Source organism: Euleptes europaea, chromosome 18, assembly GCF_029931775.1.
Source record: "Euleptes europaea isolate rEulEur1 chromosome 18, rEulEur1.hap1, whole genome shotgun sequence".
In the NCBI taxonomy this organism is placed as follows: Eukaryota; Metazoa; Chordata; class Lepidosauria; order Squamata; family Sphaerodactylidae; genus Euleptes; species Euleptes europaea.
In genome coordinates, this window is record NC_079329.1 from 33,928,942 (window position 1) to 33,953,914 (window position 24,973).

The 24,973-nt window shown below is 46.3% G+C and overlaps 1 protein-coding gene across 4 annotated transcripts in view; it reads right to left on the minus strand.

The window, feature by feature from the left end:
- UBTF (upstream binding transcription factor) overlaps window positions 1-24,973 on the minus strand; it is a 51,484-nt gene that overhangs the window by 21,130 nt on the left and 5,381 nt on the right. For 2 of the 4 annotated variants that reach the window (XM_056863192.1, XM_056863190.1), the window contains exons 4-8: window positions 18,855-19,010; window positions 5,338-5,402; window positions 4,020-4,140; window positions 1,810-1,920; window positions 1,367-1,497 (exon numbers count right to left, since the gene is read on the minus strand). In XM_056863192.1, the coding sequence (XP_056719170.1) occupies window positions 1,367-1,497; window positions 1,810-1,920; window positions 4,020-4,140; window positions 5,338-5,402; window positions 18,855-19,010 (584 nt within the window). The remainder of the gene's footprint in view (window positions 1-1,366; window positions 1,498-1,809; window positions 1,921-4,019; window positions 4,141-5,337; window positions 5,403-18,854; window positions 19,011-24,973) is intronic. The other 2 variants (XM_056863193.1, XM_056863191.1) reach the window with 2 other exon arrangements.

Below are 24,973 nucleotides of genomic sequence, written 5' to 3' on the forward strand. Positions count from 1 at the left end.
CCTGCAGAGAAAGAGGCTTTCTTGTTTTAATTTTTGATGATGGATGCATACATCACCATGGACACCATTTCAGAAGAGGCATTCCCCTTTTCTTTTTAGGAGTTCTTTTTAGAAGGAGGGAAATTTTTTGGCAGAGTTATCTAACTCAAAAATATCCTTCACATGGATTGCTAAATTGTCAAGCAGAAACCTTGTTTTCAATTTCGAACATTCACTTAATTTCAGTTGTTGGTTTTTTTTGGTTTTTTGGTGTTGTTAATGGCAGATCCATATTTGTGAACCCCAATGGCAAAATTACAAAACCTAAGAAAAATCAGGCAACTTAGGTGCAGAATTACGATTGGCTTGGTGAAGAATCTGGATGTTCTAGGTGCAGAAATGAATTTTAAGGATACACTACACCACAGCGTTGAGCGTGGGGATAGAGAGCTATAGGACATTCCTCCCCATTTTGCATCTCATCAACATGCCAAAAGAAATAAGTTTGCCAAACACGCCTGGAATTTATTGGGGGGGCCTCCTGAGGGGGGCCTCCTCTATACTGAAGCTGCAGAAATGGGGCCCGTATTAGAAGAAAAGGATGAACAAGACAGGGGATTCGCTCAAAGGGTGAACTGTAGAGTAAACAACAGCTGCATCTGCCTGGCAGGAATAGGGAAACATGACGCTATTGGAACCAGGGACTGAAACCCCCGGTCAGGAGCACTGCATATAGCTTGCCCAGGAGTTAAGGAATATTCATGAGTAAGCACCTGCTAACAAGATCCTACTCATGAGCATAATCATGGTTGTAACAGCAGAAATATTTTGGACAACTGCTTACAAGAGGCAGGAGGAGGGAGAAACCAAGGAGAACAAACTTTCTGAGCAGCTCTTGGAATAAACCTGGGTGTGAGGAGAAATGCGGGCACCTGCCAGCTCCCTTTCCCTCTTGAAGCCTTGGATCACTGGTTGGCAACCTCTGGGGGTGGGGAGCCCAGTGCACCATCCCACAAAATCTGGAACCTTCACCAAGGTGCCGGTACCAAGACCTGTTTCTTTTCATGAAGCAACCGTATACATGAGAGAAAATTACAGCCACACCCTGCGTAATTATTTTTAACTTGCTCTTCCTCTATTGAGTGTGGACTGGACTACCCCTCCACCCCTTTCCTTTCCACACCGAATCTCTATGAGGTGGGCCGATAACCACTGGCTCCAGGATCTGAATGACACCCCACCCCACCCCCAGCAGCCAGCCATTACGGTGGGAACAGATGCTCTACTTCCCCAAGCATACAATTCTAGAAAAGAGTTATATTTGTCCACATGGGGAAACTCTGCAGCAAAACACCCGCTTCCCCTCCCCTCAGTACAAGCAACTTACGGAGGGGGCTTGGTGGGTCTCCCATCAAACTTGTCTTTCAACTGCCGCTCGGCTTTGGTCAATGTGGAGCGGGGAACTCCTTCTTCAATGTTTACCTCAGGGTGTTTCTGGATATAATCCCGCATCATTTCCTGCAGAAAGCAAACACAAGGGAGGGTTAAGGCCAGGGGCGTTCTGAGGTGTGTGAAAAACCCTCCCTAGACTCTAGGGCTATGGCACGGGAGAGGAGGGAACCCACCATCGAGTGGCCACGTCAGGATAAGGCAGTGGAAGTGGCACCCTTGCCAACCGGAGGCGGGGAGTCACCTTGCAACTCCCCTCAGGCTGGCTGGGAGACACCCACGAGTCGGCTCTCGGAGCGTGGCTGGGTTACCGCAGCCGCGACAAGGCAGGGCTGAGCACAGGGGGGAGAAGATGGAGGGGAACTGTTGGATGTTCCCTACCTCATACTCCTTCCGTTGCTCCAGAGCCTTATGAATCCATTTCAGCCTTTTTTTGTCCGAGAGCTGAGACCATTGCTTGCCCAACGCATCCTTCACCTCCTTCGTGGTGGCCTGAAAAACCCAGGTGGGTGGGGGGGACAAAAAAGGTTGATAAAAAGGGGGAAAATAGGGGGGAAAGGGGGAACTGCCCACCTTGGTGGTGCAACAGTAAGCTAAGCTAAACTTTGGGATAGTAAATTTGGAAAAAAAAAACGCTTTCCTCTGATATTTTAAAGGAAAGCAGAAGGAAACCTATAAGCCCACATGCAGGGAGATGCTCACTCCACTTAGCATAAGAAGTGGATATGTAGTGGCAAATCCAGAATCCTGAGAATCTTGTTGATTTTTACATATGAAACATGTTCCTAGGCCCTCATGGTCATGGGGAAAAGTCTGACAAGGTCTCACATCCTTCCCTTCCTTGTATTCTCTTTCTGATCAGAAGGTCAATATTACCCAGAAGATCTGATTTACAGAAGCGGAGTGCATAAAACCAAACAAACTGCATGCAAATACGGCATACGAATGATAAGAATTGTTGTTCTTGGTCAGGCCGAGTGTTTCAAGCCCAGCAATCTGCCTCCAACAGCCGCTGCCTCCTCAGATGCCTCCAAGGCAAGATGGAGCTGGCCCTCTCGACTTCGTTGTCCCAAGCAATTGGTCAGCGGTGGCGTTATTCCCTGTGGCGCAAGTTCAGTGCTAAAACTATCCTCTACTAATCTGTCCCATCCTTTTAAAAATTGTTTATGCACGTGACTGTCCCCAAACATCCAGTAGCCGTTAAGTTACTGACTATTTCTTCACTGTGTGAAAAAGAAATGGCTTCTTCCCTTTCATCTGTCGTCTGTACTTTCTGCTCACCATTTTCCTGAGTGCAGAAAAGGGCAACCAAAATGATCAGGGACTGGAGCAACCGCCCTATGAGGAGCGGTTAAAACACTTAGGGCTGTTTAGCTTGGAAAGAAGGCGGTTAAGGGGAGACATGATAGAGGTCTATAAAATTATGCATGGTATGGAGAGAGTGGACAGGGAGAATCTTTTCTCCCTCTCTCATAATACCAGAATGCGGGGTCATCTGCTGAAGCTGGAGGGTGAGAGATTCAAAACAGATCAAAGGAAGTATTTCTTCACAATGCATAGTTAAATTGTGGAACTCCCTGCCCCAGGATGTGGGGATGGCCGCCAACTTGGAAGGCTTTAACAGGGGAGTGGACATCTTCATGGAGGAGAAGGGTATTCATGGCTACTAGCCAAAATGACTACTAGTCATGTTACACACCCATTCTCTCCAGGATCAGATGAACATGTCGAATATATTAGCTGCTGTAAAGGAACACAGGCGGGACAATGCTGCTGCAGTTGTCTTGTTTGTGGGCTTCCTAGAGCTGTGGTTGGCCGCTGTGTGAACAGACTGCTGGAATGGATGGACCTTAGTCTGATCCAGCATGGCCTTTCTTATGTTCTTATGAGATGGTTCTGAAACATATTCATTTGTAAAGGAACCTGAGCTTATGATTTCATGAACTCCTCTGATCCTCTTGTCAATTTTCTTTAAAGTAGTAAGGCCCAGCTTCCCAAGGCTTTTCACCACAAGGGAGGGCCTCCCTCCCCTCAGTCTTTATCCAGTTCAGTTACAACTGGTTTAGAAGAACCAAGTGCTGAAGCTTTTCCTGAATGGGACTACTTGTGTGTGAGGGGGGGGGGGGGTTGAATGTTCTTCCTATGAAAAAATTTCCTCTGCACACCAGAAAAAAACAAATACGTCAAGGACAAAGTTAGAGCATCCTCCTATTTGTGTCATTAGTTGTTTTTGATGAAGGAAACATTCAAACATGAAATTTCCCACCTACAGCACCGCACACTTTAGTCTGCTAAATGGAAAAACCGGCCTTTTAAAAGTCAGAAAACCAAAATTTTAAAATCGTGCGCAACATTTATTCCAGTTGCAAAGTTCAGATTGCTTGGAAGCAACGAATGTCTAGGGTCACTCTCACTTTTTCTTGCCCTCGAGGCTCTCAGGGATGCAGTTTTTACCTCTGCCTCCCCACCCATCCCCAGCTCCAAACCTTCCAGGCCTTCTCCTTCTGTCTCCAGGCGGCCTCAAGCCGAACCTCCGGCACCCCCCGTTGCCTACCCTGGCTGCAGTTATCAACGCAGCTGGAATTACTTACATCGGGACGCACTTTCAAGTAGATCTTCTTCTCGTGAGTGTACCAGAGCTGCTGAGGAGTCTTGGGTTTCTCAGGGATGTCAGATTTCTTGGCATTCTGAATGAGATCGGGGTGGTCTTCCCTTCACAGGGCAGAGGAGGGGGAAAAGGGGAGGGAAAGGTAAGGAGGCTGCAATAATATGCGAATGTAAAGAAACACTCACAGAGTTGTCCCTTGAAAGCCGTGAATACCCTACAACGCCCCTCCCCCCGAATTCTGAAAGACCATTTTATTTATTTACTTATTTTTTTATACTTTATTCATATCCCGCTTTTCTCCCCACTTGGGACCTAAAGAGGTTTCCATTGTTCTCCTTTCCTCCATTTTATCTTCACAACAACCCTGTGAGGAACACATGAACACATGAAGCTGCCTTACTCAGACCGGCAGCAGCTCTCCAGGGTGAAGTCTTTCACATTATCTACTTTCACATTATCTACTTGCCAGTCCCTTTAACTGGAGATGCCAGGGATTGAACCTGGGATCTTCTGCATGCCAAGCAGATGCTTTACAAACTGAGCTACAGCCCCTCCCTAGGTAGGTTAGGCTGAGAGTGCGCGACTGGCTCCAGGTCACCCAGCAAGCTTATATGGCACAAGTGGGGATTCGAACCTGGGTTTCCCAGATCCTAGTCTGACTACACCATGCCAGCTCAGACTGCAGGCTGACATGAAACCAAGATGTAGTTTTAGTCCCTTGACATAAACCTTCAAAGATAGAGACGGTACATATGGACAGAAAAAGCACTCCAAGGACACCTGAACCAGTGCAGAGACGGAGCAGTGTTTTTTGCTTGGCGGGGGGGGGGGGGATGCGATACTGTGGAACTCTCTTCCCCTGTTAAAATTGATTCTGAATATTGATAGAATTTTTCAATAAAATAGTATTTAAAAAAAGTTGATTCTGAATATTCTTATGCAGGTGAGGCGAATTATGTAAACCACACTACTTCCCCAGTAGAGAGAAAGGCAGGGTATAAATTAAGTAAATAAATATTAAATATTCACATGCAAATTATTTACACACCTGGAATGCTTACATTCATAAATTCTGCTGCTCTTTTAAGACTAACAAAACTTCAACCGAAAAGCTCAAGTTCTGCAACTGTTCAGCCAAACCTTGATGCATTCATTTTGCCCCCCCCATGCCCATCATTACACCTCCCCACCCAACCCATGCACCTTCCTGCAGCAAAGTTCATATAGCTATTGGAACATACGTCCACAACACCAATTCACAAAATGCTCATGACAAGCAGTTGCCTAGACAGATGACTTACCTAAACCTTGCCAAATTCCGCTCAAATTCTTGTTTCTCTCGCTGAAAGTCTTGGATATACTTCATCTGAAACGGAGAGAAAAGGAGGGTTTAACAGAGGTCGACTGCAGGTAAAGCTGCACAGAAGTTCTGGAATTGCAACAACAAACCACTCCAGAGACAAGGCAAGAGAGACCAGAGATTAACGATTCTTTGCTGAAAGCCCCATTAAATGATACACGCTGGGGGAAGAGAGAGATGCCCATTTCCCTACTCATCCAAACCTACCCCACGTAAGAGTTGACAACCTCCCCCTTAAAATTGTTGAATCAACTCAGCATTTGGTTTGAATCAGAAGCATCTTCCCCCCACTGTCTTGGTTCAGAGTTTTCAAGGTAAGAAAGATTGAACTATTAATTTTAATTCTCTAGCTCAGGGGTGTGAAACTCAATTGTTACGAGAGCCGGATATGACATATATGTCACTTGGTAAGGCTGGGCAATGCCTCACCAGCCCAGATTTTTGCTGCCTCGGCTGGCTTGCAGGCCGGATAAGAGTTCTCAAGGGTCCGAATCCGGCCCCCGAGCCTTATGTTTGACACTCCTGCTGTAGCTGTTATGATTTTTTGTCTCTTATTGGAGATGATTCGATTACAGGAGGTTTCTACAGACCTCTCGTACTCAGAGTTTTGAGCAGGGAAGGCTGAACCAATCAGCAAGCATGGCAGAAAAAAATTCATTTTCACTCGGAGGGAGTTTTCTTGGGGACTTTTGGAGGGACATCTGAAATTTTGTTGGGAGTAAGTGACATAGGACAGGGAGGTACTTGATGACGTCATCAAAAGGGGATCAGAAAGATTTCAGATACCGCTATAGGGTCAAGCATCGATGCTGCTGTGGTGTCCCTTTCCTTTTCCCTACTCAGCATGGACTCTAAATAAGGACAGACTGTGTGTGTGTGTGAGTGTGTAAAGTGCCGTCAAGTCGCAGCTGACTTATGGCGACCCATTTTTGGGGTTTTCATGGCAAGAGACTAACAGAGGTGGTTTGCCAGTGCCTTCCTCTGCACAGCAACCCTGGTATTCCTTGGTGGTCTCCCATCCAAATACTAACTAGGGCTGCTTAGCTTCTGAGATCTGACGAGATCAGGCTAGGCTGGGCCATCCAGGTCAGGGCTCAAGGACAGACTGCCTACCTGTAACTGAGGTTCTGAGTAGTCATCTGCATAATCCCACAACTGGGTTCTGCACCAGCTCAGAAGTCAACTCCAGAATGTTCTACAGCTCAAGCCCAAGAATTGGTGCTCAAATCCCCTCCCCAAGAAAAGGTGTTATCCTTTGATGCGTGACTCAGGGAGCTACTGATCTATTGAGCCAGTGTGGTATAGTGGTTAAGAGAGGTACACTCTAATCTGGTGAACAGGATTGGTTTCCCCACTCCTCCACATGAATCCTGCTGGGTGACCTTGGGCTAGTCACAGTTCTCTGAACTCTCTCAGCCCCAACTACCTCACAAGGTGTGTGTTGTGGGGAGGGGAAGGTGATTGTAAACCGGTTTTATTCTTCCTTAAGTGGTAGAGAAAGTCGGCATATAAAAACCAGATCTTCTACTTGGTGGTGAGAGCTAGTCACAGCTTCAGGAAAAGAAGGGATACAAAACAGCCTGGCTCGAGAATCATCTGACTAGCTTGACTTGCTAGCATAAAAAGAGAGGTATATTCAGGATATCAGCCAAGTTGCCCCTTTGCAAACCTCACTCGGAGGCAGGCCTCTGAGAAAGGCAGCTAACGTGGAAAGTGATCCAAGCTCAATGAGCAATGACACACTCAGACAGATCGGAATGAAAATCAGTAGCACAGAGAAATGGTGGAGACGATTCACTTTGGCCAAGGGCCTCCAACTTTTCTGAGCCTGTGGGTACCTTTGGAATTCGGACGCAGCGTGGCAAGCGCAACCACAAAATGGCTGCCGCAGCTTACCTTCAGTCACACAGTGAAGATCCTTATGATGTAATGGCAGCTGCTGTCCAAGCTGTGTTTCTAAAAATCTGCACAGCCAATTAAATCTCCAGCAGCCAATCAGAAGCCTTGCTGGGCTAAAACTCCACCTGGCCCCACCCACTTTCTAAAAACACTTGGACAGTCTTGGAATAGACACTCTGGAACTCTTTCTTACAACAACCTAAGAAGAGACTGTCCTCTTCCAAAATCTTCAGTACAAATTTAAGTAACAAGACAAAACAAAACACATCACGCATCTGAATTATGGTTCGTTGTCCCTTGTCTGGGGGATCAGGTAAGAAAACCAGCAGCATAGCATCTTGGAAGAGGTGGATTATGTCAATTGCTGTTGGCAGAAAGGTGGTGTCAGAATAAAGTACTGCCTTATTCTGATGGAAAACCATATATGGAAGGTCATGTGTTCCCTTGCTCTATCAGACCAAGGTCCATCAAGTCCAGCAGACAGGTGCCTTTAGGAAGCCCACAAACAAGACGACAGCAGCAGCATTATCCTGCCTGTGTTCCAAAGCACCTAATATAATACTCCTCTGATCCTGAATAGGTATGCATCATGACTAGTATCCATTTTTACTAGTAGCCATGAATACCCCTCTCCTCTGTGAAAATGTCCACTCCCCTCTTAAAGCCTTCCAAGTTGGCAGCCATCACCACATCCTGGGGCAGGGAGTACCACAATTTAACTATGCATTGTGTGAAGAAATACTTCCTTTTATCTGTTTTGAATCGCTCATCCTCCAGCTTCAGCAGGTGATCCGACGTTCTAGTTTTATGAGAGGAAGAAAAGCTTCTCCCTGTCCACTGTCTCTATACCATGCATAATTTTATAGACCTCCATCATGTCTCCCTTTAACTGCCTTCTTTCCAAGCTAAACAGCCCTAAGCATTTTAACGGCTCCTCATAGGGCAGTTGCTCTAGCCCTCTGATCATTACAATGGTAATGACTACAGGAGAATTACACAACTTTAAGTTTGACAATGAGGAAATTGAAATTGTTGAAGACTTTCTATTCCTTGGCTCCATCATCAACCAAAAGGGAGATTGCAGCCAAGAAATCAGAAGGCAATTGAGACTGGGAAAGGCAGCCATGAAGGAGCTAGAAAACATTCTTAAGTGTAATGATGCATCACTGGCCACCAAGATTAAGTTATTGGCGAAGGCTTTCACGGTCAGAGTTCATTGGGACTGCAGTCCACAATAGCCATGCAGATTAGCTTTGGATTTCACACATTAACAGATCACTTCAGGATACAATGGTTCCATATTAACATACCACACCCTCATTAGCACATTATCTTGATACTTACAGGACAATGATTAGCCCATTACCTTTGATACTTTTGCAGGACAATGATTCAGCTCAACCCCCCCTTTCTGACTATATATTACTCTTCCTACACACTTGACACTGAGAGACAATGTCCTTCAGTGTTACTCCTCTGAAGATGCCTGCCATAGCTGCTGGCGAAACGTCAAGAAAGAAAATACCAAGACCACAGTCACACAGCCCAGATAACCTACAAGAACCAAGATTAAGTTAATTCATGCCATCATATTCCCTATTACTATGTATGGGTGTGAAAGATGGACATTGAAGAAAGCTGATAGGAAGTAGATTTCTTTAAAATGTGGTGTTGGAGGAGTGTTACAGATACCGTGGACTGCCAAAAAAAACAATCAGTGGGTTATAGATCAAATCAAGCCTGAACTGACCCTAGAAGCTAAAATGACTAAACTGAGGCTATCGTATTTTGGTCACATTATGAGAAGGCAAGAGTCACTAGAAAAGACAGTCATGCTAGGAAAAGTTGAGGGCAGCAGGAAAAGAGGAAGACCCAACAAGAGATGGATTGACTCAATAAAGGAAGCCACAGCCCTCAATTTGCAAGACCTGAGCAAGGCTGTCAAAGATAGGACATTTTGGAGGACATTGATTCATAGGGTCGCCATGAGTCAGAAGTGACTTGACACCACTTAACACACACACAGTATGCCTTGTGCTGGTCTATGGGTATGTGCCATTAACTCCCATGCTGAGTACTCTTTCACTCCTCTGAAGCCCGTGGCGAAATGCAATACCTCCATTCCTTTCTCGTTACTGTTAAATCCATGGTGATGTTGTGAATGTGGGACCAATTTAACACCTTTCTGTTGCAGAGATCAAGCCTTTTTGAGGAGAGGAAGGGTGCTAAGAGAAAGAAGCCTGGTCCAGGAAGTTGTCAAACCTCTACACATACCCCACACAACAGATAAGTATCAAGGAACTGATGGCAGTGTTCTACAAAGGCACTCATCAGTCACAAGGGCGTTTACTCATCCTGGCAGGTACCTTGTAAGGCAAAGAGACCTTTGCAGTACTATACTAGGCTTGCAGCCAATTTTTACTTGCATTTGCAGTGAAAGGCTATTCCCGCTCTGAAGGAAGGTCATCTTGGAACTTTGGATGTATCTCGTCCCATTGCTTGGAGAGGCAGGACTAAATTTTAAACAACTTCCTGTCTCGGGAGAGAGGACGACCCAGCCTTAGCTGGGACTTAACTTTAGCAGATAGCCCTTAATTCCTCTGTTTTTTCTGTCCAAAGCTCCCTACCTTCCCTCCCCTCCTTTCGTTCTTGTCTGTGTCTTACCGACCAGACCCTTAGCGGTCGGGCCAGGCTGCTCCGGATAGAGAGCACTTGGGACGAAAGGAAGAGCAGATGGGAGGGAGACGAGCCAAAATGGCCGCCCCTGTAGTCCGGTCGGAAGAAGTAGAACCTCTATCCGACAATGACCATGACGCAGCCTATAGCAGCCAGGCGAGAACGATTCCCTCTGTCAGCCGCTTAGGCGGACCCTCAGAATGGGAACCCGGGGAAGCTCCACCGCCCCCACCTAAGCCCGAAAAAGACGGCGCGGCAAGTGGCGGCGCCACAAAGGCAAAAGATAAAAAGAGCGGGGAAAAGACAACGCACCGCCGCCATAATAGACAAGAGTGCCGCCTCGACCTCTAAGGTCCTTGCCGGTTCCTCTGCTTCCAAACGGGCGAACAAGACAAGGGTAAAGTACCCCCACTTCTACGGAAAGTGGGGCCCCAAATAACAGACCTTTAACAGAGGAACGGGTTAATACCCTAATTAAGAATACTTTTGAGGATCATTTTCACAGGTTGCAAGCCCTTATAATATCTGCCCAAAGGGGAGGGAACGCTTCTGATTTGCACGGGGGCCACCATAGCTCAGAATCTGCTTCCCAGTCTTCTGCAGCATCATCTCCCTTGCAGGAAGAACCAGGTTGCAGTCACCCACAACCCAGTGGCTAACCAAGGCGGCACTAAAGGCTAGTCCCAATAGGTTTGACATGACCATTGGGGATGATGCCTCATCTCTCAGCCGGGGATCCGTTGCTGATGAATTAGAGGAAGGAGAATTCATTTCTGATGAAGAGCTCCCAGTGACTCAGGAACAACAGCCCAGACTTTTTAATAACGAGGACTACCAGTCCCTCCTAGCCAAGGCCTTATTTGCCCTAGATCTATTAAGCGAACCAGAGGCCACAGAGGAGCCTCAATCAAAAATAAAACGCAAGGGATCCAAGGATTACTTTCCCCAGGGGGACTCCCACATTGTTAAGGTTCCCTTACCAGTACATTTCAAGAACCTAATAAGATCTTAATGGGACAAGCCCCTCCAAAACAAACAATTCTCAGGCTCGGCCAAAAAATTGTATGAAATGGCTCCATATGCAATGGACATGTTAGAGTTCCCCGTAGTGGATGCTGCTGTAACTGCACTTCAAACCTCCGATTTCTTTACTGAAGATGGGGGTGGATTCATTAAGGACAGCCTAGACAGGAAAATGGACTTCCTATCAAGGAAGATTCACGAGGCCGCCTTAGCTATACAGGCCAATACCACCACGGCCCTCATAGCTCGTGCCACTAATGCCTGGACCAAAAAACTAATTAAGCTTCTTCCCACAGCCGACAAGAGAGTAGCTGAGGGCCTATCCAGAGTACTGCAGGCCTCTTCATTCATGGCAGATGCATCTCTGGATGCACTCCTATTCGCATCCAGAGCGGTAGCCTCTAACACTGCCATTCGCCAGGCTCTCTGGCTGAGACCATGGCAGGTCGACTATAGGTCTAAAGCCATTCTTCTCGCTCATCCCTTCAAGGGAGGCAAGCTATTTGGGGAAAGCTTGGATAAAATGTTGGCTGACACTAAAGAACAAGTACATGCTTAAGAACCAGAAAAAGGATACCAGGCAAGCACAATATCCCCAAACCTTCCGTTCCTACCACACCCTATCGAGATTTAGGCAGGACCAGAGGCGCCCCTCCTGGCCATCCCAGCGTGGCTCCTTTCAAAGGTTTAATCGGTTCGGCCGCCCACCACCTTCCCAGCCATTCAAAGGGGACAAGTTCGACAAGTTCCCCAGAGGGAACAAACAGTGAAACTACCTTCACCATAGTGGGGGGAAGGTTTCCTCCCACAGTGGATCAGTTCTCAGGCGGACACCTGGGTACTCCGGTCCATTCAATCAGGCTACCTTATAGAATTCCGGGCACACCCTAAGGACCGGTTCTTAACCTCCCCACAATATAAGAAATCTGAAAAACACAAGATAACTCTGAATGCCATCTCACACCTCAAAGAAATCGGGGCAATAGAAGAGGTACCACCCCTGGAGAGGTTTTTTGGAATCTACTCCGTATTTTTCACTGTCCCAAAGAAGAATGGGGACTGGCGAGCGATCTTAGACCTCAAATACGTCAATTGCTTCGTCCAGAAGAAAAGATTCCGTATGGAGACCCTCAGATCCATCATTGAGGCGCTCCGGCCGGGCACCTACATGACCTCTACTGACCTCACTGAGGCATATTTACACGTCCCCATTCACCCCTCACACAGGAAGTTTCTGCGGTTCAACTACATGGACCTACACATGCAGTTCAAGGCTTTACCCTTTGGTCTGGCCTCCGCCCCACGAGTTTTTTCTAAGATATTAGTCACCCTTGTGGCCTCGTCGAGAAGGGGATCCAACTTCACCCCTATCTCGATGATATACTCATATGCGCCCCCTCCATCGCCTTAGCCAACGAACATACTCATCGAGTTATCAAGATCCTCGAAAGCCATGGGTACCTTATAAACAGAACCAAAAGTTTTCTGACACCTACACAGCATATCCGCCACCTAGGTGCCATCATAGACTCCAATCTGAACCGGGTATCTCTCCCTCAGGACAAGGCGACCAAGCTAGCCATAGCGGCCAGAGCAGCAGCCAGGTCTCCACATCATCGTCTTATGACCCTCACAAGACTCCTTGGTTTGATAATTTTCTGCATCGGCTTGGGGCCGTGGGTTCGCTTCCACTCCAGACCCCTACAGAACGCACTTCAACCTTTCCAGCTCCTTATCTCCCACAAGATCGACAAACGCCTCAGTCTGAGTTCAGAAGCCAGATCCAGTCTCACCTGGTGGTCCAACCCTGCAAACATGACATCGGGTCAACCTTACCTACACGAAGCACCCATACAGGTCTTTACCGACTCCAGCCTCAAGGGATGGGGTGCTACAGCACCAGGCACCTTCGCCCAGGGTACGTGGTCCACCTCGGAGGTAAAGATGCACATCAACCTCCTGGAACTGAGGGCCATTCACTTGGCTCTCCTGAAGTTCCAGCACATCCTGCAGAATCACCACGTTCTCATACGAACTGACAATGTGACCTCCAAGGCACATATCAACAAACACGGCGGGTCAAGATCAAAAAGGTTAAACAAGGAAGCCACCATCATCTTGACATGGGCAGAGAAGAACCTTCTTTCCTTGAGGGCGGAACACTTCCGAGGCATCCGCAACCTCGAAACAGACTGGTTGAATCGACAATCAGTTCAGGAGGGGGAATGGACGTTGGATCCACAGACATTCCGGTCGGTGACGGATCTCTTCGGAGTTCCGGAAGTCGACCTGTTCGGCACCGTTCAGAACCGACAAGTCCACCGATTCTTTTCCAGATTCTTCCACCCGGAGGCGGAACAAGTGGACGCCCTCCTGTCACCATGGCCACCGGGCCTCGTGTATGGTTTTCCACCACTACCGACTCTCCCGAAGGTAATACGGAAGATCCGATCAGAAAGGGCGGAGATTATACTGATAGCTCCGAACTGGCCACGCCGGCACTGATGGAAATGTCCATTCGTCTTCCATGGCAACTACCGACAACGCCCAACCTCCTCAGTCAGGGACCAGTAGTACATCCGGACCCAGGCTGGTTCCAGTTGACCGCATGGAGATTGAGAGGACTAGGCTACTAGGCCTTGGCCTCTCTCAGGAAGTGACTTCTACCATATTACAGGCCAGACGTCCCTCCACCAAAAGAATATACGATTACACCTGGAAAACATTCTCTAGGTGGTGCAACCAAAAGAAGGCCAACCCTACCTCCCCGACCTTACCACAACTTCTACAGTTGGTAGGTGGTAGATGCAAATGTTGTGAATTCTCCTATGGTAACTGGTTTTGTGAGTGGTGAAACAAACACAGTCAGAATGTGAGCAGACTATGCATCAGTCTTTGGTGGGAAGTCTGCTGTATCTAACAACTTGGTCTAGACCAGACATTCATCAGGCAGTGCATTGCCTAAGTAAGAAATGTGTGTCACCAACAGTAACTGATTGGAAGGCAGCAAAGAGGGTGCTAAGATACCTGAAAGGATCTATGCACAGAAAGCTATACCTGAGAGTTAGTGATGAGGTTGCTTATTCTGACGCATCATGGGCGGACCAGGGAAAAGCAAGGTCTATCACAGGGTATGAGCTATTTTTTGGTAAAGCTCTCATTCACTGGAAATCTGTTACACAATCATTTGTTGTAATAAGTGCTTGTGAAGCTGAGTACAGCGCAATAAGTGAAACAATAACGCAGTTAGAATGGTTCTTGTATTTGTTAAAAGAACTGAATGTAACTGTACCTGTACCTGTGAAAATATATACTGATAATGCTGCGGCGATGCAACTGGGAAATGAACAATGTTTCAAAAGCAAAAGCAGACATATCAGAATCAGATATCAGAATGTGGCTGATGCGATAAACAGGAATAAAGTATATATTGTTAAGTGTGCAGGTGAAAAGAATGTGGCTGATCTGTTCACTAAAGCTGTGAGTAGTGACAGATTTAAACAGTTGGTCACATTATTATGATAACTTGAGAAGGCGTGTCAGAGTATCAAGTTGATTGTAATAATCTGACAGAGAAAGCTGACAGGTAGCTGTCAGATCTGGGACATCTAAGCTGATGCAAGAGGGAGAAATAGCCTTGCATGGTCCCAGGTGAACTGCATCTAACCAGTTTAAAGCAGTAAGGTGATGTAATACTGTGGCCAGGTCTACAGGTGGCGGGAATGTATATAAGCTTATGTAACTCTTGTGTTGGTGCAGTTGGGAAGTAGTAGTGGAAGAGAAGTATACGTGACGGTTTGTCTTTTGTATTTGTGCACTGTAAATTAAACAACACTGTTTTCTATAAAGCAAGAGTTCTGGTGGTGTGTCCTGGAGACTTGCTAATCCACTTGCTCCCACGTCAGAAACATGGTCTTTTCCAAACACAAGATTTGGAAGACTGTGAATAGTAACAGGAGTTGTAAAATCTAAACCAAGCTGGTTGACAAGAACGGTGAAAGAATGTGTGACCACAAGTTTTCTGGCTGATTTTTAAAAAAATCACATTTCCAGTCCTTTTGCCACAAGTGTGAAATGGGCCTGGGTCTTCCATACAAATTTTCATGCCTCTCAATAGAGAAGTGGACCAGAGCTCAGGTGTGCCAACTTAAAGCTACAGAATCATGGTGTTAAAGGTACCACTGAAACTGTATTTTATAGTATTGATTTGCTGTTTAATATCCTTGAGTAACTCTTTCCTGATGGATTTAATAACCTTAAGTTTATCCTCTGGCAGAAGTTGGAGAGTGGTGTCAGCGGGTCCCAAAGATGATTCTGATAGTGAGACATGTCACCTAAGCAACTGGTGATATATATGGTAAATGCTCAACTTGAGTAGGGTTTCCTGCCCAAGATGTCATGTATTTCTTTCATTTTATCAGCAGGTGCAGAGTAAGGAGTTTACCATTAAAAGAAAAGTCCTGCTGGATCAGACCAAGGCCCATCAAGTCCAGCAGTCTGTTCACACAGTGGCCAACCAGGTGCCTCTAGGAAGCCCACAAACAAGACGACTGCAGTAGCATTATCCTGCCTGTGTTTCACAGCACCTAACATAATAGGCATTCTTGGAGAGTGCGTAACCGAATGACTACTGTAAGGATAAATGGAGAATTGCAAATAGTTTAGATTACGTGGGCCACTGTAGTTGCTGGAGCTGTCTGAGCAGTAGCACAGGGCATTAGCGGTTATGTCATGAATGGTGGTGATACAGCAGTGTGATGGTCGACTGGGAATTTTTTGTGGTAGAAAGGAGGTAAAGATGTAGCTGCTGCCATTGGGAGGCTGGCGTAGTTTCGTTGTAGAGGAGACAGGACCTAGCATAGGAGTGGTAGTTGCATAAAACTGTGACAGTACCAAGGCTATGGAGGCTGCACAGATACAATGGCTATAACACAAGGAATATAAAGGGTGGAGAACCATACTGCACGCCATGGTAGTTCTCGTGATCAGGGGATGTGGAACTCAAGGTAGACCATTGGAAATAAGCGTCCCAGTCATAACTGCGTCAACACCAATGTCTATCAGCATCATCACACCACAAATAAGAGGGTGAACAGTAACATAAACAACATCCACCAGGGCTGAAAAAAGTATTGATCCTTCTGTTCATGATTTTGGAATAGTCCTCTACCGCATAATGTGGGAGTTGGTCCTGCCACAAATGTAGGGACTGTCAGTATGATGAGGATAACCATACATATGGTCAACAGGATCTTTGCTGGGACTGCTGTGATGACCCTGAGAACAGAGTGGTGCCCTCAATTTCCCCATCTTAAAAACACTGCCAGGCAAGATAGGACACTTCACTGAGAAGGAATTCTTACAAGGGCAAGAACTGCTTCCACCAGCACTGGTACTATGTTCTGTGGTGTTACTGAAATAGGTTGGAAAGAACCTTCCCAATGTCAGGTGACATTCCGAGTTTGGGAAGGTGTTGGATGAAACTGTCAAATCTGGGATGGAACGAAATAAACTTCCATAACATGAGGGGAAATTCCCAATTTAGAAGATACGGCTCCAGTAGCAGACAACAACAGAGGTAGAGTTGGCTCAGCACAGGGAAACTGAGTCAATAGAGTCAGTCCAGCCAGTAGATAATCAACAAGGAAAGCAGAGCCTTAAGTCGGGAGATGTGATTCCTTCAAGACTGCCTAGTAAATTCACCCCTCCCCTCAAGTCATGCAGAAGAATGATATTCTTCCTTGGGAAGGGGATTTGAACACCACTTCTTGGGCTGGAGCTTAGCATTTTCTGGAGTTGCCCTTCCCTCAGCCACAGAACCCACTTATGGGAGTGTACAGAGACCACAAAAAGGATCTGGGGCTTATTTTGCAAGAAAGACCATACGGTTTTCATCTCGGGGTTGTTATCCTAAAATAAACCACCTCTGCCCTACAAAGGATTCCCTACAATTTCAGCCACAATGCTAGGCTGAGTCTCTTGAGTCTTTCTCTGCTTTTTCCACATATCTTGGGAGTCAAGACTTCGCCCCCTCCCCACCCCACTAGTGTTTATACACTGGCTGATTCAGATTAGTTCAGGGCCCTCAGCCTCATAATTTCAAGGTCTAAACTGACTCTCCAACCTATCACAACACAGAGCAGTGATCCCCATGGGTGTTCAGGAGGCCACCAATGTTACTTCCTGGTGCTCACTTCCTCCTTCTTTGATGTAAAGAGCCAGTCCTGGCTTTCCTCTACCTCACGAGCAGGTGGTGCTCAAGAAGAGGCCAAGATAATTCCAGTTTGTGTCGTTAGGCTGCACCCGTCTAGAAACATCCACCTTGGAAACTCCCAACATTTTGTGATTGGTCCGAACCCCCATGGCAGCCATTTTGTGCTTGACCAAGCCCCACTAGTGTTGCCACGTCCTCTTCGGCACTGGTGGGAGATTTTCAGGGCGGAGCTTGAGGAGGGCGGGGTTTGGGGAGGGACTTCAGTGCCATAGAGTCCAACTGCCAAAGTGGCCATTTTCTCCAGGGGAAACTGATCTCTATCAGCTGGAGATCAGTTGTAATAGCAGATCTCCAGCTAGTACCTGGAGGTTGAGCAACCCTATGCCCCGCCCACGGCAGCCATTTCGTTCTCAATATTCCAGAAGAGCCCACAAGCTTAGTAAAGTTGGGGACCGTGGACACAGAGGCTGTGGTGGTATCAGGGGGTAGATTCTGTCAGAACAGATCACGTAAACAGGCCCTCACAGTGGAAGTCAAGGCTGAACCCCCCACCCAGTTCTCAGTCACGATCTAACTGTAGTAAAAAACTAGTCTCCTCTAACCCCCAATGGTTTGGGTTGGTCTTGCCCTAGGAGCCAAGACATTATTTGCACTAGTAAATGACCCCCTCTCTTCCCCCAGTCCTGTGACAGGCACAGAGGCCTCGGGGGAAAGGGACATTTTCCTGGCCCTGCCCTTTTGCGGAAAGCGCAAGCAGAGTCTTGATATGCTGCTGACACCTCCTGCAAGCCACGTGGGAAGAGAGAGGAGTCAGCCCAAGTTCTTCATGCGACAAATGGCTTCTTCCCCACAGACTGGGTTTCTTTTGCCAGCTCAAGCCATTCCACATCGCAAAAAAAAAAAAAAAATCAGCATTGCTTACAGGTAACTGTTGTGCTGCAAGACACACAGTTTTTTAAGAGTGCCATCATAAGTCACAAAAAATCGCTATTCTTTTAGAAGAAAATTTACCAGGAATCGTAGAAAAGCCAGAAGCAATCCTATATGTCCTCTCTCCACAGCGGTGAAGAGAACGCTAAGAGAACACTGAGGGATAGCCGACCCCTCCCCGACACATGACCGTTTCAGTGCAAAGAGCTGTTGGCTGAGGTGGGAAATAGACGGGGGGGGGGGGGGAGGATCATCGTATCTGGAACCTTCTACACTGACGTTTTTTCTGCGGCTGGCCTGCGCATGTGATGAACCCTGGTTTCCTCCACAACAGTATAACAGTTAGAGCGGTTCCCCAGTGGAACAGGCTTCCTCGGGAGGTGGTAAGCTCTCCTTCCCTGGAGGTTTTTAAGCAGAGGCTAGATGGCCATCTGTCAGCAATGCTGATCCTATGACCTTAGGCAGCTCACCTTGGCCACCGGGGAGGTAGTTGTGAATTTCCTGCATTGTGCAGGGGGTTGGACTAGATGACCCTGGTGGTCCCTTCCAACTGTATGATTCTATTATTCTAGTCCTCTGAGGATGATAAGCCAGTTGTCTCCTGTGAGCAGGGATTGCTGGACATCAAAGAGGCACCTCAGACTGAAGTGAGGCAGACAAATTTATTGTATCTTGCAGATAATCACCCTGTCCTTTCCAAAACTAGCATCACTTACCTTTTTCTTTTCAGGGAGCTCTTTATACTTTTTCGAAAGTATCTTAGTAAGGTCCAGGTTACTCATCTCTGGGTGCAGCTTGGCATATTTTGCTCGCTTCTCCATGAAGAAACGGAAGTATGGGGTCAAAGGTTTCTTGGGGAAGTCCGGATGCTTCTGAATGGGGGTGTGGGGGAGGGAGGCAAAAGGAAGAAATAACATTTCAAGCCCACCAATTTCCTAAAGACCAGAAAGTTTGTTTGAAGTTGGGAACTGACCTGAACATTTAACGGGGCACTCTACACATTTTAAGTAGCTAATGGAACAAATTGAACAGACCCATAACACTCTGCTCTTTAATAACTTTTAAGCAAAAAATCAGCACAGGGGCTCACAAATTCACCATATATTGCAAACACATATATCGACTACCTAAATATCAAATATCAAATTACACGCAACACATATACAGATGAAAACAAACACCACAATATGAATACAATATCAATAACGCAACCCTGAATACTGCAAAGTTCAAAGTCCATGTGCAAAATACATGGCAAAGGACAGAAATTCCAAAGAGACCTGCGTGAAGGCTCGCTAAGAGTCAGCAGGCAACCAATCTAAGGACAAAGATTTCATTGCAGGTAAGTAAAACAATGTCCAGGATGCAATGAACATTCCGGAAAAATGTTGAATAAGGTCTCTTTGGAATTTCTGTCCTTTGCCATCTATTTTGCACATGGACTTTGCAGTATTCAGGGGTGTGTTATTGATATTGTATTCGTATTGTGGTGTCTGTTTTCATCTGTATATGTGTTGCGTGTAAATTGATATTTGATATTTAGGTAGTTGATATATGTGTTTGCAATATATGGTGAATTTGTTTTTGTTTTTTTAAATGATTTTATTTCTTTTTCAAAATATAAAGGGTACAGAAGAAAGAGGGAGACAGTAGGGGGGTTCCATAAAAATCGTCCGTGCCCAGATCTGGTGATCTCTAACGTTCACTAAAAGTAGTTTCCCCCACTCATAGTCGCATATTCTATAACCAACTAAGAAATCGTCAAAACTTCGTGTGTGTGTGTGTGTGAAGTGCTGTCAAGTCACAGCCGACTTATGGCGACCCCTTTTGGGGTTTTCATGGCAAGAGACTAACAGAGGTGGTTTGCCAGTGCCTTTCTCTGCACAGCAACCCTGGTATTCCTTGGTGGTCTCCCATCCAAATACTAACCAGGGCTGACCCTGCTTAGCTTCTGCGATCTGACGAGATCAGGCTAGCCTGGGCCATCCAGGTCAGGGCCAAAACATCATACTTTCTCTAAATCTTAGGAATTATTAATTTTTGATAAATTTGTGAGCCTTTGTGCAGATTTTTTGATTAGTATTTCACTTTATAGCACTTGTTTCTATCCTTTAAAAACTTTTGGCAGTAGTAACAACCCATGCTACAGTGCTTGTTTCTTGCCTCACTGTGAACTATCGAAATTCAAGCGAGAAAAAGCATTTTTGGTGTTTTCCAAATTCCAACCCTATCACACGATGAATAATCTATATACTTAAATTGTTTTTAAAAAATCAGTGGAAGGGGGAGTCCATCACAACTGATTTGTTTTCTCCCCTCTTATTTCCTTCAAAAAATAACTGAAAAAACCTTAATATACATAAAGTAAAGACAAAAATATTATAACAGTGGTGATGGATCTAGCCGTAAGTTTCTATAAATGGTTTCCAAATGTCTAAAAACAAGTCCATGCGCAATTGTTGTTTATATGCCATGCATTCAAATATTTTAAAAAATATATTTTATTGAAAATTTATGTATTACTTAAAATCAAAACACATACTAACTCATACATATAGCATATTCAGACTTCCAAGGGCATCAGCATATATATTGTCTTCTATTATATTTGTTTAAATAAATATTTAATAATAATATATACTAATACTATTGCTGATATTTCCCCAATAGTCACAAAACCAGACTTATATGTAATCGTTTTCCTAATTTATATAGAATGATCACTATATTTTATTGTCTTACTTATCTTTCAAATGTATTTATGCTTTAATCTATGTCTCCTCTATTTCCCTTACTAATCATGCATTCAAATATTGATAGAGTTCTAAGGTCCTCAATCCATTGATTTACCCGAGGTGGCCTTTTATCTTTCCATTGTTGTAATATAAGTCTTTTAGTTGTAGTAAGGGCACGGAAGGTCCATTTTTGTTGACCATCGGTTAGCCTCCACGAGACAGGCAAATTCTCAAAACAAGTCAGTTGCTTTTGAACAACTGACTTGTTATGAGAACACGAGCAGAAGTGAATTAAGAAAGAAATTATCTGGTTAGAGAGGCCTTTTAAAACAAAAGGATTTTAGAATCCGGGGATGGTTTGGGGGATATTGAAGTCTATTTTTCCACCCCTCTTCTCATCTTTATTATTTTAAACTGTCCCCAGTTTGAGGTAATGTTAATAACTTTGCAAGACAGGAAGGTGCACTTAAACAGTAAGATATTCTCTATATCATGTTTTAACTGCTTTAAATTATAATAATTCTATAAAAGAACTTGCACAAATTTTATGGGGGAAACCCTCACAAAACCCAATATTAACACCTGGACTTCATCCATCATCTACAGCCCTACCTTAGCCTTCCCCACGCAAAGGGTGCAAAGGGTCAACTCAAATGGGGGGGGGTAATTCCTGCTTTACAACACTGATTTCTTAATGGGTAGCCCCGTTTGCATAAAGCAAAAATGAATTTGTTATTCTTCTCTGAGGGGCTGCATGCAATCCCACTTATGGCTGATCAATCCCTGGCTCAGCTTCTGACGGATGCTTCTGCAGAGCTTTCCCAGACAGACCCAAGGAAAAGGGACCCATCTCACCTCCTTTGCCAAGGAGGTGGTCCCTCTCTTTTCTTTTTCACCTGGTAACTACAAGTTTAAGAACTTTCCACTTCAACAGAGAGGAGATGTGATATGAACACATGAAGCTGCCTTATCCTGAATCAGACCCTTGGTCCATCAAAATCAGTATCGTCTACTCGGACCAGCAGTGGCTCTCCAGGGTCTCAGGCTGAGGTCTTTCGCATCAACTACTTGCCTAGCCCCTTTAACTGGAGAAGCCGGGGATTGAACCTGGGACCTTCTGCATGCCAAGCAGATGCATTACTACTGAAACACATCCCCTCCCCTCATGGACTCCTTCTCCCATGGAATCCTGCTTTCCCCACCTCCACTTGGCCAGCCTTGATGTTTTCACTTTCAGTTCTGCCCTCTCTTCCCCACATCACCCACTCATCTGATTCTGGTGTGGCTTTACTACCTTTGCCCGCCGACCCACGTATTTAGAACGTATGCCAAATTATTTTGAATGTACAGGTTAGGTTGAGTATCCCTAATCCAGACTGCTTGGGACCAGAAGTGGTCCATATTTTGGATCTTTCCGTATTTTGGAATAACTGAATATACATAATGAGATGTTTTGGGGGTGGGACCCAAGTCTAAACAAAAAAAATCATTTGTGTTTTATATACACTTTATACACACACCCTGAATGTAATTTTAAACAATATTTTTAATAACTTTGTGTACACTGAACCATCAGAAAGCAAACTGGCATGCTGCTGAGGGCCTGTGAGTAATGCCTGCACGCCAGCTCAAAAAGTCTGGCTTTTGGGGTCAGTCCTGATATCGGATGTCCGGATAAGGGATACTCAACCTGTATTTTTTGTAATTCCCTAAAGGGAACAGTCAACGCTCAAGAGAGAAAACACACAGATGTACCAAAAACAGATCCTTCCAAGAGTAAAGAGTGCACCTATGGCCACCAGAGTCCAAATGACTGGAGAACAGTGGGAAATCCTCAAGACGACCGTTTCCAAGGTATGAGACCACTTTCAATGAACTCTAGTTACAAGCAGGCACACCTCTGTCTTACTGCCACAGGAATTCCTGTGGAGCAACACCTGGAGCTAGCAGCTTTTTTCAGCATTGAATACCAGCTCATCATGCGTTGGGGAGAAGAACCAAAGTCATGACTCACCACTGAGTAACTGCCACACAGCGTAGTACTTAGGATGTCAGTAAGAAAGAAATGAGTAATTCAAGACTAAAAAAGAATATTACAAAGCTTGAGAAGGTGCAGAAAAGAGCAACCAAAATGATCAGGGGATTAGAGCAACTGCCCTATGAGGAGCAGTTAAATGCTTAGGGCTGCTTAGCCTGGAAAGAAGGTGGTTAAGGGGAGACATGATGGAGGTCTATAAAATTATGCATGATATGGAGCGAGTGGACAGGGAGAAGCTTTTCTCCCTCTCTCATAATACTAGAATGCAGGGTCATCTGCCGAAGCTGGAGGGTGAGAAATTCAAAACCAATAAAAGGAAGTATTTCTTCACACAATGAATAGTTAAATTGTGGAACTCCCTGCCACAGGATGTGGTGATGGCTGCCCACTTGGAAGGCTTTGAGGAGTAGATATGTTCATGGAGGAGAGGGCTATTCATGGCTACTAGTCAAAATGGATACTAGTCATGATGCATACCTCTTCTCTCCAGGATCAGAGGAGCATGCCTATTATATTAGGTGCTGTGGAACACAGGCAGGATGCTGCTGCTGCAGTTGTCTTGTTTGTGGCTTCCTAGAGGCACCTGGTTGTCCACTGTGTGAACGGACTGCTGGACTTGATGGGCCTTGGTCTGATCCAGCAGGGCCTTTCTTATGTTCTTAAGCTTGCCCAGAGCACCTGTCTCACAAGCTGGCAGTCCCCTGCGTCTCTGTAGGATCCACTCCTCCTAGCTTTCTCTGTCTAGTCAGCCGTCTCTGAGGGGGAAAACAGTTCTGCCATGTCCACACCGTAGACCAGAGAAGCCCAACCCCAGTTTGTTTCTGTACGAGCCGCTGGAACAACCAGGAGCCAGAAGTCGGACCTGGCAGGATGACAAGGCCGGGAATGTGGGCTGCAGCCCGAGGACAGGAAACACAGGCCTAGCACCGGAGTATATTGCCGTGAGGAACATGTCAAAGGGCAGGACCCTAGAGGGATCCTCTTGTGACATCTACCCTCAGTGCCCGACTTGGCTCGGTCCACCTTGCCCTCAATGCCCTCGCAGGGTTAGCATCACTGGCCTCAGACACAGAGAAGGGTCTGCAAGCCTGGCAAACCTCCCTAGGCTCTTTGTTTGCTGGCAGAGTCGACCTTAACCTCAGGCCGCATCTCCCCCTCTGTCCTCCTCAGCCTCCTCTGACCCATCCTTATACAGCCCTAGCCACTTCCCCAGATTCCTCCTTGTCTCCCGCCCCCTCCTGAGGCCATAAAAGCTCTTCCGTTGGCCGCATGGCCCGAGGGTGTTCCCTGGCTCTTCCACCCACTTGCCGCTGCTTGCTCACTCCTTCACCCTCCTCCCTGCACTTTTCTGTGGGGCCAGCCCCCACTTCCGGCTCTTCACTGGCTTGCGGGTAGTCGGGCGATGTTCCAGCGTGGGTGGGGCTGCCTAGCTGATTGGTGGGGAGGGTGTGGCCACGGCAGGGGGGCTGTTGCTGTGGGGGCATCTCTTCTGCTGGCAGCTGGCCTGTTCCCACACCAGGAGGGCTTCCTTGGCCAGGAGAGCCCCCCCCCCCCCGAGTACTGGGTCCCTCGGGGGGGGGTGTTGGGGGCTCCTGGCTTGCTCCTGGGGTGGGGCCTGACCTCTCCACTGCTGAGAGACTTCACCTCAATGCTCTCAGTACATGTGCAGAGGAGGTCCTTCCAAAAACCAGCCAAAAAAATAGCTTGATAAGGGGTCCATGGGTTGAAGACCAATTCTTCAGACATCTTACTTTGTTTCTTACTTAGCTGGGGTCGTGGTTAAGGTGTCGGACTAGAATTTAAGAAAGCCAGGTTCGATTCCCCACTCTGCCATGGAAACTTACTGGGTGACCTTGGGCCAATTACACACTCTCAGCCCCCACCCTGGCTACTATTTGGATGGGACACCTCGAAGGAATGCCAGGGCTGTGGTGCAGAGGCAGGCAATGGCAAACCATCTCTGAATGTCTCTTGCCTTGAAAACCCTACAGGGTCACCATAAGTCAGCTGTGACTTGATGGCGAAAAGGGGGGGGACAGGACACCAGCAGCACCCTTTTAGT